The sequence below is a fragment of the Lepidochelys olivacea genome (genome assembly GCF_965140295.1).
Source record: "Lepidochelys olivacea isolate rLepOli2 genome assembly, chromosome: 16".
NCBI lineage: Eukaryota > Metazoa > Chordata > Testudines > Cheloniidae > Lepidochelys > Lepidochelys olivacea.
In genome coordinates this window covers 24,417,045-24,429,342 of record NC_140426.1, presented here as the reverse complement: position 1 = coordinate 24,429,342, position 12,298 = coordinate 24,417,045, and the positions used below count along the sequence as shown (strand labels likewise).

At 42.6% G+C, this 12,298-nt stretch overlaps 1 protein-coding gene across 2 annotated transcripts in view; it reads right to left on the bottom strand.

Moving 5' to 3' along the window:
• Window positions 1-284: 284 nt before the first annotated feature.
• The window catches only part of RABGAP1 (RAB GTPase activating protein 1), a 129,947-nt gene continuing 117,933 nt past the window's right edge, over window positions 285-12,298 (bottom strand). For both annotated transcript variants that reach the window (XM_084650296.1, XM_084650297.1), the window contains exons 22-26: window positions 8,799-8,903; window positions 8,186-8,269; window positions 7,198-7,269; window positions 4,007-4,204; window positions 285-1,923 (exon numbers count right to left, since the gene is read on the bottom strand). In XM_084650296.1, coding sequence (XP_084506422.1) covers window positions 1,801-1,923; window positions 4,007-4,204; window positions 7,198-7,269; window positions 8,186-8,269; window positions 8,799-8,903 — 582 coding nt within the window. In that variant the 3' untranslated portion in view covers window positions 285-1,800. The remainder of the gene's footprint in view (window positions 1,924-4,006; window positions 4,205-7,197; window positions 7,270-8,185; window positions 8,270-8,798; window positions 8,904-12,298) is intronic.

Genomic DNA, 12,298 nt, shown 5'->3' with positions numbered 1-12,298 from the left:
CAGAAAAAACATTTTACTTGTAAACTGAGCACATTTGATATGAAAAATATTCAGACCCCAGGAGACCATTTTTATAGTCACTTTTCAGAGCAGAGCCATACTTTTACAATATAGATGGGCCTTCTGCCACACCAGGAAGATCCAGTATCTTTTACATGTCCTTTGTGTATTAATGATTTTGACCTTGGGGAGTTTGCAGATGCTAAAACTGTGTTTTAAGAAGAAAACTGATTTTTTATTGCAAAATATTTAATTCACTGTTAAAATGAAATGAAACAACAAAATAGTAATACAATTTTACTAGGTTATATTTCAATTCATGAAGTATACACACTAGCAACTATCCTACCACCATATCCACACATCTAATATTGATGATGCTACAGTATTTTTTGGTATTAAACAATAAAAGATAATGTATGAGGTTAACAAAAGAGGCTTAAGCATAGCATGTTATACCCCATAATCGCAGATTACATCAGCTAGCATTAGTACAGTAAACAAGAAAAAGGTAGAAATACAAAATAAACCAAATATCTTTATATACAAACCAGTGCCTCTTATTGTAACCAGCTTATACTCACACTGCACACAAAATTTATCCACTGATGCAATAGATACTTCAGCATAACACAAACCATTATAAATTAAAAAAATTACAAGGTGCAAAACCTCCATTCTACAGCTTTCAGGTGAGAACTTCAGGACAATCCAGAGGAGGCGAAATCCAAGCATGTTTAGCACCTATTAGTGCAACTGCACTGAGCATGGAAAAATGACCTACAGAACCTCTGAATGTATTACCAGGAAAGACAGTTAGGACACACAGCAATAGATGCTCGCTGCTACACTCGTGCAGTGATTTTTGCCTCTTAAATATCTCAGTTTATTGTTTCTTTGTCTCATTCATACCTATGTGCAAAACTAAATCCTGGAAGCTCTCTCAGAACTTCACAGAAGACTACAGCCGGGTAAAAAACAAAGAATTAAATGTCAAATATTCACATAATTAGTACACATTAGCAGTCCTGGTGTGAGGATTGAAACTCTGTCAATGCGTGTGGCTCAAAATATATGACACAGAAGTAAAACAGAATTTGCCAAGAATTCTGATTATTCTTATCCACTTCTCCGACAAGCCTCCCTACCTCAGCTTGTGAATTCCTTTGGCAGCCCATGCTAAAAAACCCAAAGTTGCATAGAATTGATTAGTAACACAGAAAGAAATGGCGAACACAGAGCAATGGATAGGGTATGTATTAAAACAAAATGGGGTTGCTCCAACCAGAACTCTGAAACCATCCCCCTTCATAAAGCAAAGCCTACCACCTCCTCTCCAAATCCTACCTTTGGGGACTACTTTCTGGCACTGATGTAGTTCTTGCTAAGAGTCATTTTCTTTGTTAGTGACACTTTCTTTTCAAATAAAATATTAAAAAATATTCTAACTGTAAAAAAATCTATCATATGTAAACTTAACAATTAGGATTTGGTAAGTTCTCGTACCTAGTCTGTGAAAAGCCTCCAGCCAGACCGCAGAATGGAGTGTTTCTCTGAAGAGCGTCAATCTAGCTACATCACCTGTTAAATATCAGTAGTATGAAGATCCCGTGTCTAGCAATAAAGCCTCTTTTTGTGTTTCCATCCACTTTATCACTGATCTATTGAAATCCTGACATGCTGTGTTTCTAATTTTATGTACATTCTGGTCCTCTCACATGTCACAGATTTAAACATCTGGCCACGGAAGGCAACAAAAGGTATTGTGTTTAAGAAAACTGTTTGACGGAGTTTTGCTTTTCAACAAGTCTCTTTCCCTTGGACACCAGTCACTGTTTTTATAGAACTTATTGTTCTGTTGAACCAAGTCTTCTTTGCTGCTTGTACCTCGTTCAGCGCCAGGCCCAAATGGTGCTCCAGATCCTGCAAAGAGAAGTGTCAACACCTGTGATCTGCTGCCTACTACAAAATGGCTATAAGGCTCAGAGGGAACCAGGAATTCTCTAGTCTGTTGGCAACTTTTGCTTCTGAAGAGCTTTTCTATGTATAAAACCATCAGTACAGCATGCAGATCTTCTATCTGAATGCACTTTTTAGTGATTCTTGTGTCATTGCCATGCAGACTCCTCCAGGTTTCTTATTAGTGCATTCACACACTCTAATTCACCGCAGACAATGAATGAGTGAGGAATTCTCCCTCCAGGAACTGGATTTTTCCTTACTAACTTTTGGCAAAAAGTGCTCTGAAATCACTAGATTAAAAATAACCTAAAACCCAATAATTGCCCCAAACATAACCCCTAGCCCTTTGGTTTTAATCAATTCTGTGTGCACTCTGCAAAAGAAAAGTTAGTATAAACTCGTATGTCTAGATTTGCTGAGCTAAGAATGAGGGACATGTATTGGAAGAGATTACACGTATTGGTAGGGCCCTACCAAATTCACAGCCATGAAAAATGTGTCACGGACTGTGAAATCTGATTTCCCCCTGTGAAATCTGGTCTTTTGTGTGCTTTTACCCTATCCTATACAGATTTCATGGGGCAGACCAGCACTTCTCAAATTGGGGGTCCTGACCCGAAAGGGAGTTGCAGGGGGGTCACCACTTTAATTTAGGGTGGGGAGGGTCACGGTATTGCCACCCTTACTTTTGCATTGACCTCAGAGCTGGGTGGCTGGAGAGTGTGGCTGTTGGCCTGGCGTCCAGCTCTGAAGGCAGCCCCCCGCCAGCAGCAGCGCAGAAGGAAGGGTGGCAAGACCACACCAAGCCATCCTTACCTCTGCCGTGCTGCTGGCGGTGGCTCTGCCTTCAGAGCTGGGCTCCCGGCCAGCAGCCGCTGCTCTCCAGCCGCCCAGCTCCGAAGGCAGCGCTGTTGCACAGAAGTAAGGGTAGCAGTACTGCAACCCCCAGACCACACACAATAACCTTCTGACCCCCACCCCCAATTCCTTTTTTGGGTCAGGACCCCCACAATTACAACGCTGTGGAGTTTCAGATTTAAATAGCTGAAATCATGAAATTTACAATTTTAAAAATCCTATGACCATGAAATTGAACAAAATGGACCGTGAATTTGGTAGGGCTCTACATATTGGAAATGCATAAACGCAAAGGAGGGAGAGGAATTTTGGTTGGTTCATGGGCAGAAAAATGAGCAAAATAAAATTTAGGCTAAACATCAGGAAGACTTTCCTCACCGTTAAACCATGGAACAGATTCTCAAGGGAAGCAGTGGAAGCCTTCTTGCTTGGTACATTTGAAAACAGACTGGACAAAGAACTGGAGAATACACGGAGGGAAACAATCATCCCCACTGAGCCAGTGCAGGGTCTACAGGAATCTTGTATTTCTGACTGCTAAAAATCCATGATAATCAAGAATGAAGAGCAAGGTAGCTAAAAGTCTAAGCCACATTCTTTGGTAAATGCAGCTTCTATAAAACCACTTCTATTTAGGGTTATATTAATGGGTTTTTTTCCCTCCGTGCTTTAATTTTGATCCCTTCAGATTTAAATTAAATGGCCATTGAACAGCATCCCTGTGACAACTAAAGCATTCATCGCAATGGTATCTGAAAGTCTTCAGTAGTGTGTTAAGCAACATGACCAACATCTGTCATATGGTATTCGTTCTATCAGCAACTACAGTATTGTGCAATAAAGGAAGAATATATGATTCATCACTTGGTCAGAGTTAAAAAGGGAAGCAAGGGGTTTACTTTTCCCACCCAGGCAGTCACATCAGATTAGCCTGAAAGGGCTAAGAAGCAACTGAGCAGATGTCTGGATTTTGTGACAACAGGCAAAAAGGGGCTCATATGATTTTAATTATTTTATCTGCATCAGCTGCGTTTTCCAAACTAAATGTTTTGTTAAATCTCCCACACAGGAAATAGCAGGTTACAGTTTCAGCCAACAGTATCTGCTCTAGTCTCCCCATTTGAAATACATTTTTCTACAAATATAGGGCAGCTCTGCTGAGTAACAAATAACCCCCAAGTATTACCTGTATTTTACACTCTGCTTCGACTAGCTGCAGTTTGGTTTGGGCCAGCTCAAGCTCCATTTCTCTCAGCTGGTTTTTCAGACTCTCCTTTTCCTCATCCGTGTCCTCATCAGAAGCCTCCTTGGCAGAGCTGGCGACCTTCACACGTCCTTCTTTATTGAAGAACTCTCGGCAGTGTTCACAGTCATCCACTTTTTGCTAAAATCAAAAACACCTGACTTTGCATTTCTGTTAAGGATGCTGGTAAACATACCAGAGACATTTCCTGCCCTTGCACTGGAGTAGTAGGACAGGGGTGAGGGAGGTGGGTGGAGAGTCAGTGACCCACACACATTTAGGCAACTCCCTTTATTCACCTGTGTGGGTAGACAAAATAGCAGGCAAAGCAGGCAAATAAGAGCTTGTCACCCATACACCCCCATTCCTGCTGTGGTTTGTAAACTACAGATTTACTCATACCATTGCCATGGATGACGAATGGGCACGATCACACCACAGCTGTATAGATCTTTCTGAGAAAGATGTCAGTGCTAACAGAAAGCACCCAACTCAGGCCAGGTTCACCGAGTGGAGTTTTCTGTGAAGTATTTTGTAACACACACATTACTTTTAAACAGGTTTCAGAGTAACAGCCGTGTTAGTCTGTATTCGCAAAAAGAAAAGGAGGACTTGTGGCACCTTAGAGACTAACCAATTTGTTAGTCCATCACTTTTAAAGCAGCAGGCGCACTCTATACTCAACATCCATCCCCACTGGAAAGGTCTCCATGGTATAACTCCTCCCACCAACATAAAGATCAGGTTCAGGATAAGAAGTAAGATGCAACTGAGCAGGCACTAAGAACCAGGGAATCAGAGTTCTGCTCCCAGCTCTGCCACTGATGTACTGTGTGATCCTAAACAAATCACTTAGTCATTCTATGCCTCAACTCAGAGGCCCATTCTACAAATGGGGGGATTGACACTTATCTTACCCCTGAAGGAATTCTGCACCAAAAAAAAGTAAAAATCTGTACACAACATTTTAAAATTCTGAAAAATTCTGCAAATTTTGTCAATAAATAAATGTCAAAGTTCCAGCATGGTAGTGGGGTGTACAGGCCACTGGCTGCACGGAGATGGGAGATCACCCAGCAGCTCCCCACACCTCCACCTGGAAACATGGACTCAGCGGAGTCTGACCCTGACACAGCACAAGGGCAAGTCCTGCCCCAGAAAACAGGTGCACCAGGTGTGGGCAGGATCCAGTGTGGAGGGGCTTAATGTGTGTGTGGGGGGGGAGAGAGGGGGAGAGGAGAGATCCAGGTGTGGGGTGAAAGGGTTGTGTGGGGGGCAACTTAGTGTGGGGGGTCCAGGTGTGATCTGGATGCACAGGGGCTCCTTGGGGGGTTTCTGGATGCAGGGGTAAAAGGACTCTGCAGGGGGTCCAGGTGAAGTTGGTTGGGGCTCGGCAGGGAGGTCTGGATGTGGGGGGAATGTGGCTTGGCAGGAGCGGTCTGGGTGTGGGGTGTTCACCAGAGTGTCTGGGTGCTGGAGGAGTGGGGCTCAGTGGCGTGGGGGTCCAGGTGCAGCTTGTTGGGGCTCAGTGGGGTGGGGGTCCAAATGCAGGGGGCTTATTGGGGTGGTCCAGATGCATGGGGGGTGGGGCTCATTAGGTGGGGGTTCGAATGCAGGGGGCTCACTGGGGGGTGGTCTCGGTGCAGTGGTGAAGGGTCTGGATGCAGAGGGCTCATCAGGGAGGGCCATGCTCGGTGGGGTGGATGTTTGGGGGGGGGTAGTTCTGGGTGTGGGGTGGTGAGGCATGGCAGTAGGGTCTGGATGCATGGGGGTTGGGCAGATAGGTAAGCAATGACCCCTTTCCCCGTGGTTGAGTGCGATGGGGGCAGGAAGTGTGTGTGTGTGTGGGGGGAAGTAGGGGTGGAGTTTCCTGCAGCTGGGGGAGGTTTCTGGGGGTGGGTCTGGCCCGGGCTACTCCATGCAGGGGAAGTGCACTACTCCTCCCCAACACCCAGCCCAGCTGGGACTAGCAGCTGAGCCCAGCACAGGGTAGGAGCCCCCAGCAAGGGCATCCCCAGCCCCAGATGTGGGGGCTCAGCACAGTCCAGGCTCAGTGGGTTCCTGGATGCAAGGGGGTGAGGCTCGGTGGGGGTCCAGATGCATGGGGGTGGGTTTGACTGGGCCCCAGCTGGGGCATTCCTAGCACCACCCCCTCCCGCAGTAATTTACCTCTTTGCCAGCTGCTCCAGGCGCCTGAAACAATGCACCTGTGCTGCTGGGGAGGGGCACGTGACTGCTCTTGCAGCTTCCCTTTGCTTCCCTGTCAGAAAGTCATTTTTCTGCAGGGAAGCAAAGAAATCTACGGGGAGCAGAAATTCTGTGCCTGTGCAGTGGCACAGAATTCCCCCAGGAGTATTATCTACATAACAGGAATTTATGAAGCTTAAAATGTCCAAAGTGCATTGAGATCCTCAGCTGAAAGCATTATGGAAATCCAAAGTATTGTTCACATTACAGTAGCAGGTAATATGCCGTGTCCAGGGCTAAATAGATATTTCAAGAGATTTCACAAAGAGTCGTGAATCTGACAGAAAAATGATTGCACCTTCTGATCTGTGCTGAAATGCAATCAGCTTTATCAAGGGGAAAAATTCTCTGTGGAAACTCCCTATGGATTAGATTCGACAGACACAAGGCAAACAAAACACTAAAACTAACAGGGAAGGCAGGCCAAACACACACTGAATAGTCAGATGACCACAGGACCATTGGCTGCACCGGGTGACGGTACTAAGCACAGAGTCCAAGCGACAGTTTGTTGTTGGTAAAACTCTTCTTGGCATAATTATTTCTACATTCCCTCAATGTTATATTATGGTCAAAGCAGGCTGGTGGTGCCTTCTCCTGCTACAGCAAGAAATCCCTCATGACAGCTAACATCAGGTATTGAACAGTAACAGTATGTTACAGGATGGTATGGTAGGGGGAGCTGGAAACTAATTGCCCCAAAGAATGCTGTAGGTGCCATTTATTTAATCTGTACTTGTGCCAACAGTGAAATGTGGAAGGTACTCAGTGCAACACATCACTCTAGCTAATTCTTTAAAGAATTTTTAAAAAGATCATAAATGCACTGATTCATTAGGCTGATAATGTTTAAACAGTGAAGATCCTGGTAACATGCATCTCCTTACCCGTATTTTCTCAATTTCAGCTTTATTTGCTGTTTGTTGCTTCTCCAGTCGCTCGCTCAGCTGGGAGCAAATCTAACAAAGCAAAATTCTGTTACCATGCAGCAGGTTCCTTAATAAATATTAAAACCAAACTCCTGTGCTACAGCAGCATTGAAGTGGAGATTTTAAGGGCCCCAGAAGAGTCAGGAAATTCAGAGTCAAGGTTTCTAAAACAACCTGGACCCCGCTGCGGGCACACAGGCATTACAGCAGGGTTTTTCACTGCAATCACACAACATACATGCAGTAATGCGTGGAGTTACATATGTGCCTCTAAAGCTGTAGCCAAAGGTGCAGTTTAAGCAAGTAAGTTCATAGTTCAGCCTCTCTGGGGGGAGTCAAGACAAACTGAGAGGAAGCACAGTTCCTTCCATTGCCTTGAGAATCAAGTAAACAACCATGACAGTGGGTGTGGCTAGCCACACCTACCCCTTGAGGTTTGTTTGATGCAGCCTAAGGATATCTTGAGGCTAAATTCCTAGTAAATTGAGCTATGGATTGGATACCATGCACTGCAGGATTGTGAATCCAAACCTAACATTCTGAAACAGTATCATAAGGCTGAATCAAGCTAAAGGGCTTCTTTATCATCACCATCTGGTGGGAGAAGGGAAGATGGGGGAGAAAAATTTTGGAGTGAAGTGAACAGCCAAGCCTTCAGATTGCAAGACCATAGCCCGTTCAAATAACTTTATACCCTTCATAATGGATACAATGGGTAATTGGCACCTTATAAAGATTTAAGTCAGATCAATAGAACATCGTGATCTCAGCCAAAAAAGCATAAAAACCACCACAGCTAATCCACTTAAATACCTCAGAAGTCCCAGAAAATGCATGGCAAATATTGTACTTTATATGGGGATGTCTGGAAAATAAATCCTAAATCCCAGAGAATTCCCTGGCATGTGAGAGCAGTCTGTCCAATCTCTATCCAAGATGCACTTACCTGCTTATAGTCACCAATAATAGAGCTGTTCTTTTTAATCTCTGACTCTGCCTTGTCTAATTCCCTACGACACATTTCCTTCAGCTGCAGTAAAATAAAGAGAAAGGTTACCTATTTACAATACCTTAAAAAATAATCTGACAGCATCTGCAGAAGACAACCCACCTTCACTCCTCTAACCCATAACCCTTCAGAGATGACCAGCCTTTCTACCTCTGAGGAGCAATGGGCTAGTCCAGCCCCACTGCAATCTAGGGTGTAGCTATGAAGCTAGTTTGAGACACTGATGGGCAGGCCTATCAGGAAAATTGGGTTGGTTTGTGGCAGGATATGTACGAGGAATTCACTGGGGTAAATGGTGACAGTTTGAACCCTATGTTGCTTCTATCTGTAGTAACACTGTCTACATGCGTCCATGCTTCCAAGTTAGTTAAATATTAAATTACAGTAAGCAACAGCTTTCAAAGGGATCCTGAACTCTGTTTCTCCATGCTTTTTACACTGCACGAGAGGCACAAGGATAACTTGGAACGATAAGCCCTTCCTATACAGGTCTCGTTTTCTTAATTTCCATGCTCTACAGAAACGTGAAAGCAACAGAAACGCCCATAACCTGAGCAGACTCCTCTTCTAGTCGCCTTTTTTCTTCTTCTGCATCAATTAACTTCTGTTTGGTCATTAGCAATTCCTTATTCAGCGCATCCGCCTTTTCCTCTGCCTGAAACACACACCGTAGAGCAGAACATCAAGCACAGGATTTCCCATCACTAAAGAACTGCATGCGCCATTGTGCCTATGCTTCTTGGCATCCAGTGGCACACCAGACCCACGGGACTCTCCCAAGGCAGCAGCCTCATTCTACACTGTTCGTTTTGATTACAAGTACCATCAAAGGAGATAAAGGGACCATTTTTGATATCAGATCATCACAAGAACAAATTTATTATCTGTCATTTTTGGTGCTTCCTACAGCTTCGATATGAAAAAAGAGTTCCCCTGGAAACTGCATGCCTGCTGCACAATTATCCTTATTCCCATCAAGCAGACCTCAGTAGCACTCCCCACCCTGACCACTCTCACAGGAGACCCTGATCCCCACTTCTCAACCATCATTTAACAAAAGAAACACCGCAAAACCAAGACCTTATTACAACTTATTACAAAACTAAAACTTATTACAAAGACTCTGACTGTTCCTAGTATATTTTGAGAGTCTGTGTAAACTATGCAGGTGAAAATTAAAACAAAATTACCTTTGCTAAAATACATGAGCAAAATACATTGGGAGACTTTTTATTTGCATCTATTCACTTGATAACCAACAAAACTCAGTAAACCACAACTGGTCTCCTAATGTGAGTGAACGGACAAGTCCTGTAGTCTTATTCTTATGAAGGTGGAAATAGCACCTGACAGATGCTTAATTGCATCAATATAAAGGCAAAAATTAATCATTTTTGGGGGGGGTGGGAGAGTGAGAAGGAGAAAGTCCTTAATGATTTAGCTTTCTGGGCCATATAACATGTCTTCTTTCATGTCCTATGTACTGCCAGGCACACTGCACATGCTTCAGAAATAGCTAATAGTGGTTAGTGTAGAAGACTGGGAGTCAGTGTGGTGTCTCTGTTCTGCATAGATAACCCTCCCTCCAAAAGCTCTTCTTTAATTTCACTGACCAGCCTCAGCAAAGTCAGCATCTGAATGATTGCTCCCAGGAAGAAATCCAATTAGAGAAATAATTACTCCCTTTTCACTTGGGCCTAGGACCAGAATAGTAAACTAAAGGACAATGGAAGACATAGAACAGATAACTATTTGAAAGAAGATCTATAATAAAATACTTTAACAATCCAAATCTCATGTTCACTTTGCAAATGTCCAAGCTGTGGTGGGAATACATTCATTAAGAAAGCCCCAGGAGAGCTTCACCATATCAAAATAGACATGACACCTGCCCACGAAGGCAGTTACTCCCCTCATTTCTTAAGCCACCCAGAAGAGTTTGTATTAAAAACAGCATTTAACACAAGCAAATGAGAACAGTCCAATGAAAATCCTCTCTACTAAGTACTCAATACTCAGGCAGAAAATCATAGAATATGAAAGTTGGAAGGGACCTCAGGAGGTCATCTAGTCCAACCCCCTGCTCAAAGCAGGACCAATCCCCAATTTTTGTCCCAGATCCCTAAATGGCCCCCTCAAGGATTGAACTCAAAACCCTGGGTTTTTAGCAGGCCAATACTCAAACCACTGAGCTATCCCTTCCCCCAATGTGAACATTGAACAGAAGATTGAAATGATCTTCGAGTACAGTACTCCTTGCTCCCATGAAGAAGGTACTGAGTTCCCTTCTATCTGAGCCCAAGGGACCAGTGCGGTACTATGACAAACAACTCCACCATAGCTGTACATTAACTCATCTTTCTGATCAGGTAAGACAGAACACATTTCTTCACTTTCCTTCCGAGATCTACTATGATGATGAGTCTGACCTTGATAAATACATTTCGGGGATGTAAAAATACGAAGGATAAATTAAACTGGAAAAGACCAGAACTGACAACAGCCTTGAAAAGCTCCTTAGGTTGATTTAAAAAAATCACGTAAGATAAATCACTCAATACCATTATTGCAAAGGTATGCGTCTTTTCCAGCGTTGCTGTTTAAATACAATAACTCAGGCCTCAGATAGATTTACTGATATATATATATATATATATATATATATGATCAATAACTCAAAAGGTTTAAAGACTTCAGAAAGCAACTGTCTCAATCTCTTTCAAAGAAAGGGAATCACAAAATGAATTTTAGTCCACTAAAGTTTTGATGATCCTTAAAAATAGGGGCACAATCCTAAGAGACTGACTTGTCGATATCCGTTGGCTCCTAATTGTTTTGAAGTTGAAGAAAACTGGACATCTGACTCCAACAAAAGAAGACTGAAGCTTAATTTCTGGGCTAGTATACAGGAAATGAAGGAAGCTGCTTAATTTCCACTCTTTGCTTTGATCTATCTAGGCTAAGAGATTGCAAATGTGCCTTTAAGGTATCAGAAAAGGTGTATTACACAATGTCTTTTAGTACTTTTCTTCCAGGTCAGCTGACTAGTTGAAATGGAACACGATCTCAGGGCCCAATTAGAAGAATTAATCCTGAGTTTAAAAAAATCCAGGGTCCTAGAGTTTAGGATCAAATCACGTAAGTCCCCTCAAGGGCAATTCTGTCAACTTCATTTAGCCATTTTTGGAGGATTGACAGATTATAACAAAATCCCATGGGCTACCTCAGAGGTTTGGCTTAATTCTGCTTTGTATAATCAAGTCAACATTACAGCACAGCTAAGTCTCATATGGGTTCAAGTGGTCACAAGGGAGTTACTAGTGAATATCAAATGCAACAAAAGATGATCCCTTCAGTGCATTTTATGTTGGGGCCCATCCTTTGAACACAACTGCTCAGCTGTCCTCATATTCCTCTGTTATGTCTTTGCTGAAATGGAAAAGGGGGTGTAACAAGGTTAACATGCTGGTATTTTGTGATGTTCCTGCCCAGAACAAAAAGGTAATGGAATTTATATATATATATATATATATATATATATATATATATATATATATATATATATATATATATATATATATATATATATATATATATATATATATATATATATATATATATATATTCATATTTATAGCAGGTTTTCATAACACTAGAAAATATTCATCCACTGGTATAAATTCTCACTGTGAAACAGTAAGAACTTCTAATATTTTTCCTGAAGAAACTTTTCCAGTAAAGAGTGGGAATCCTTACTTCACTTAGGTTGCTAAGTTGAAACACTTTAAAGTCGGTCAAATCCTGGCTTATACAATTTCCAAAAGCCAGCTTCCGCTGGGATTCACAAATGCATGTATCTTCATACAGAATGAGAATGGTATGACACAAGCACTTTCTCTCTTTCCCACATATTTCCAGGGGGATTGGTAATATCTACGTCACTTTAGAGGCAGCAGCAGAAATGCCAGGTCATTTTGCCCTACCATGTGTGCTGTCTAAGGCAGTGTTTCAGTCCTTGCTGTGTTTCTGGAAAAGTATATCCTTGCAAAA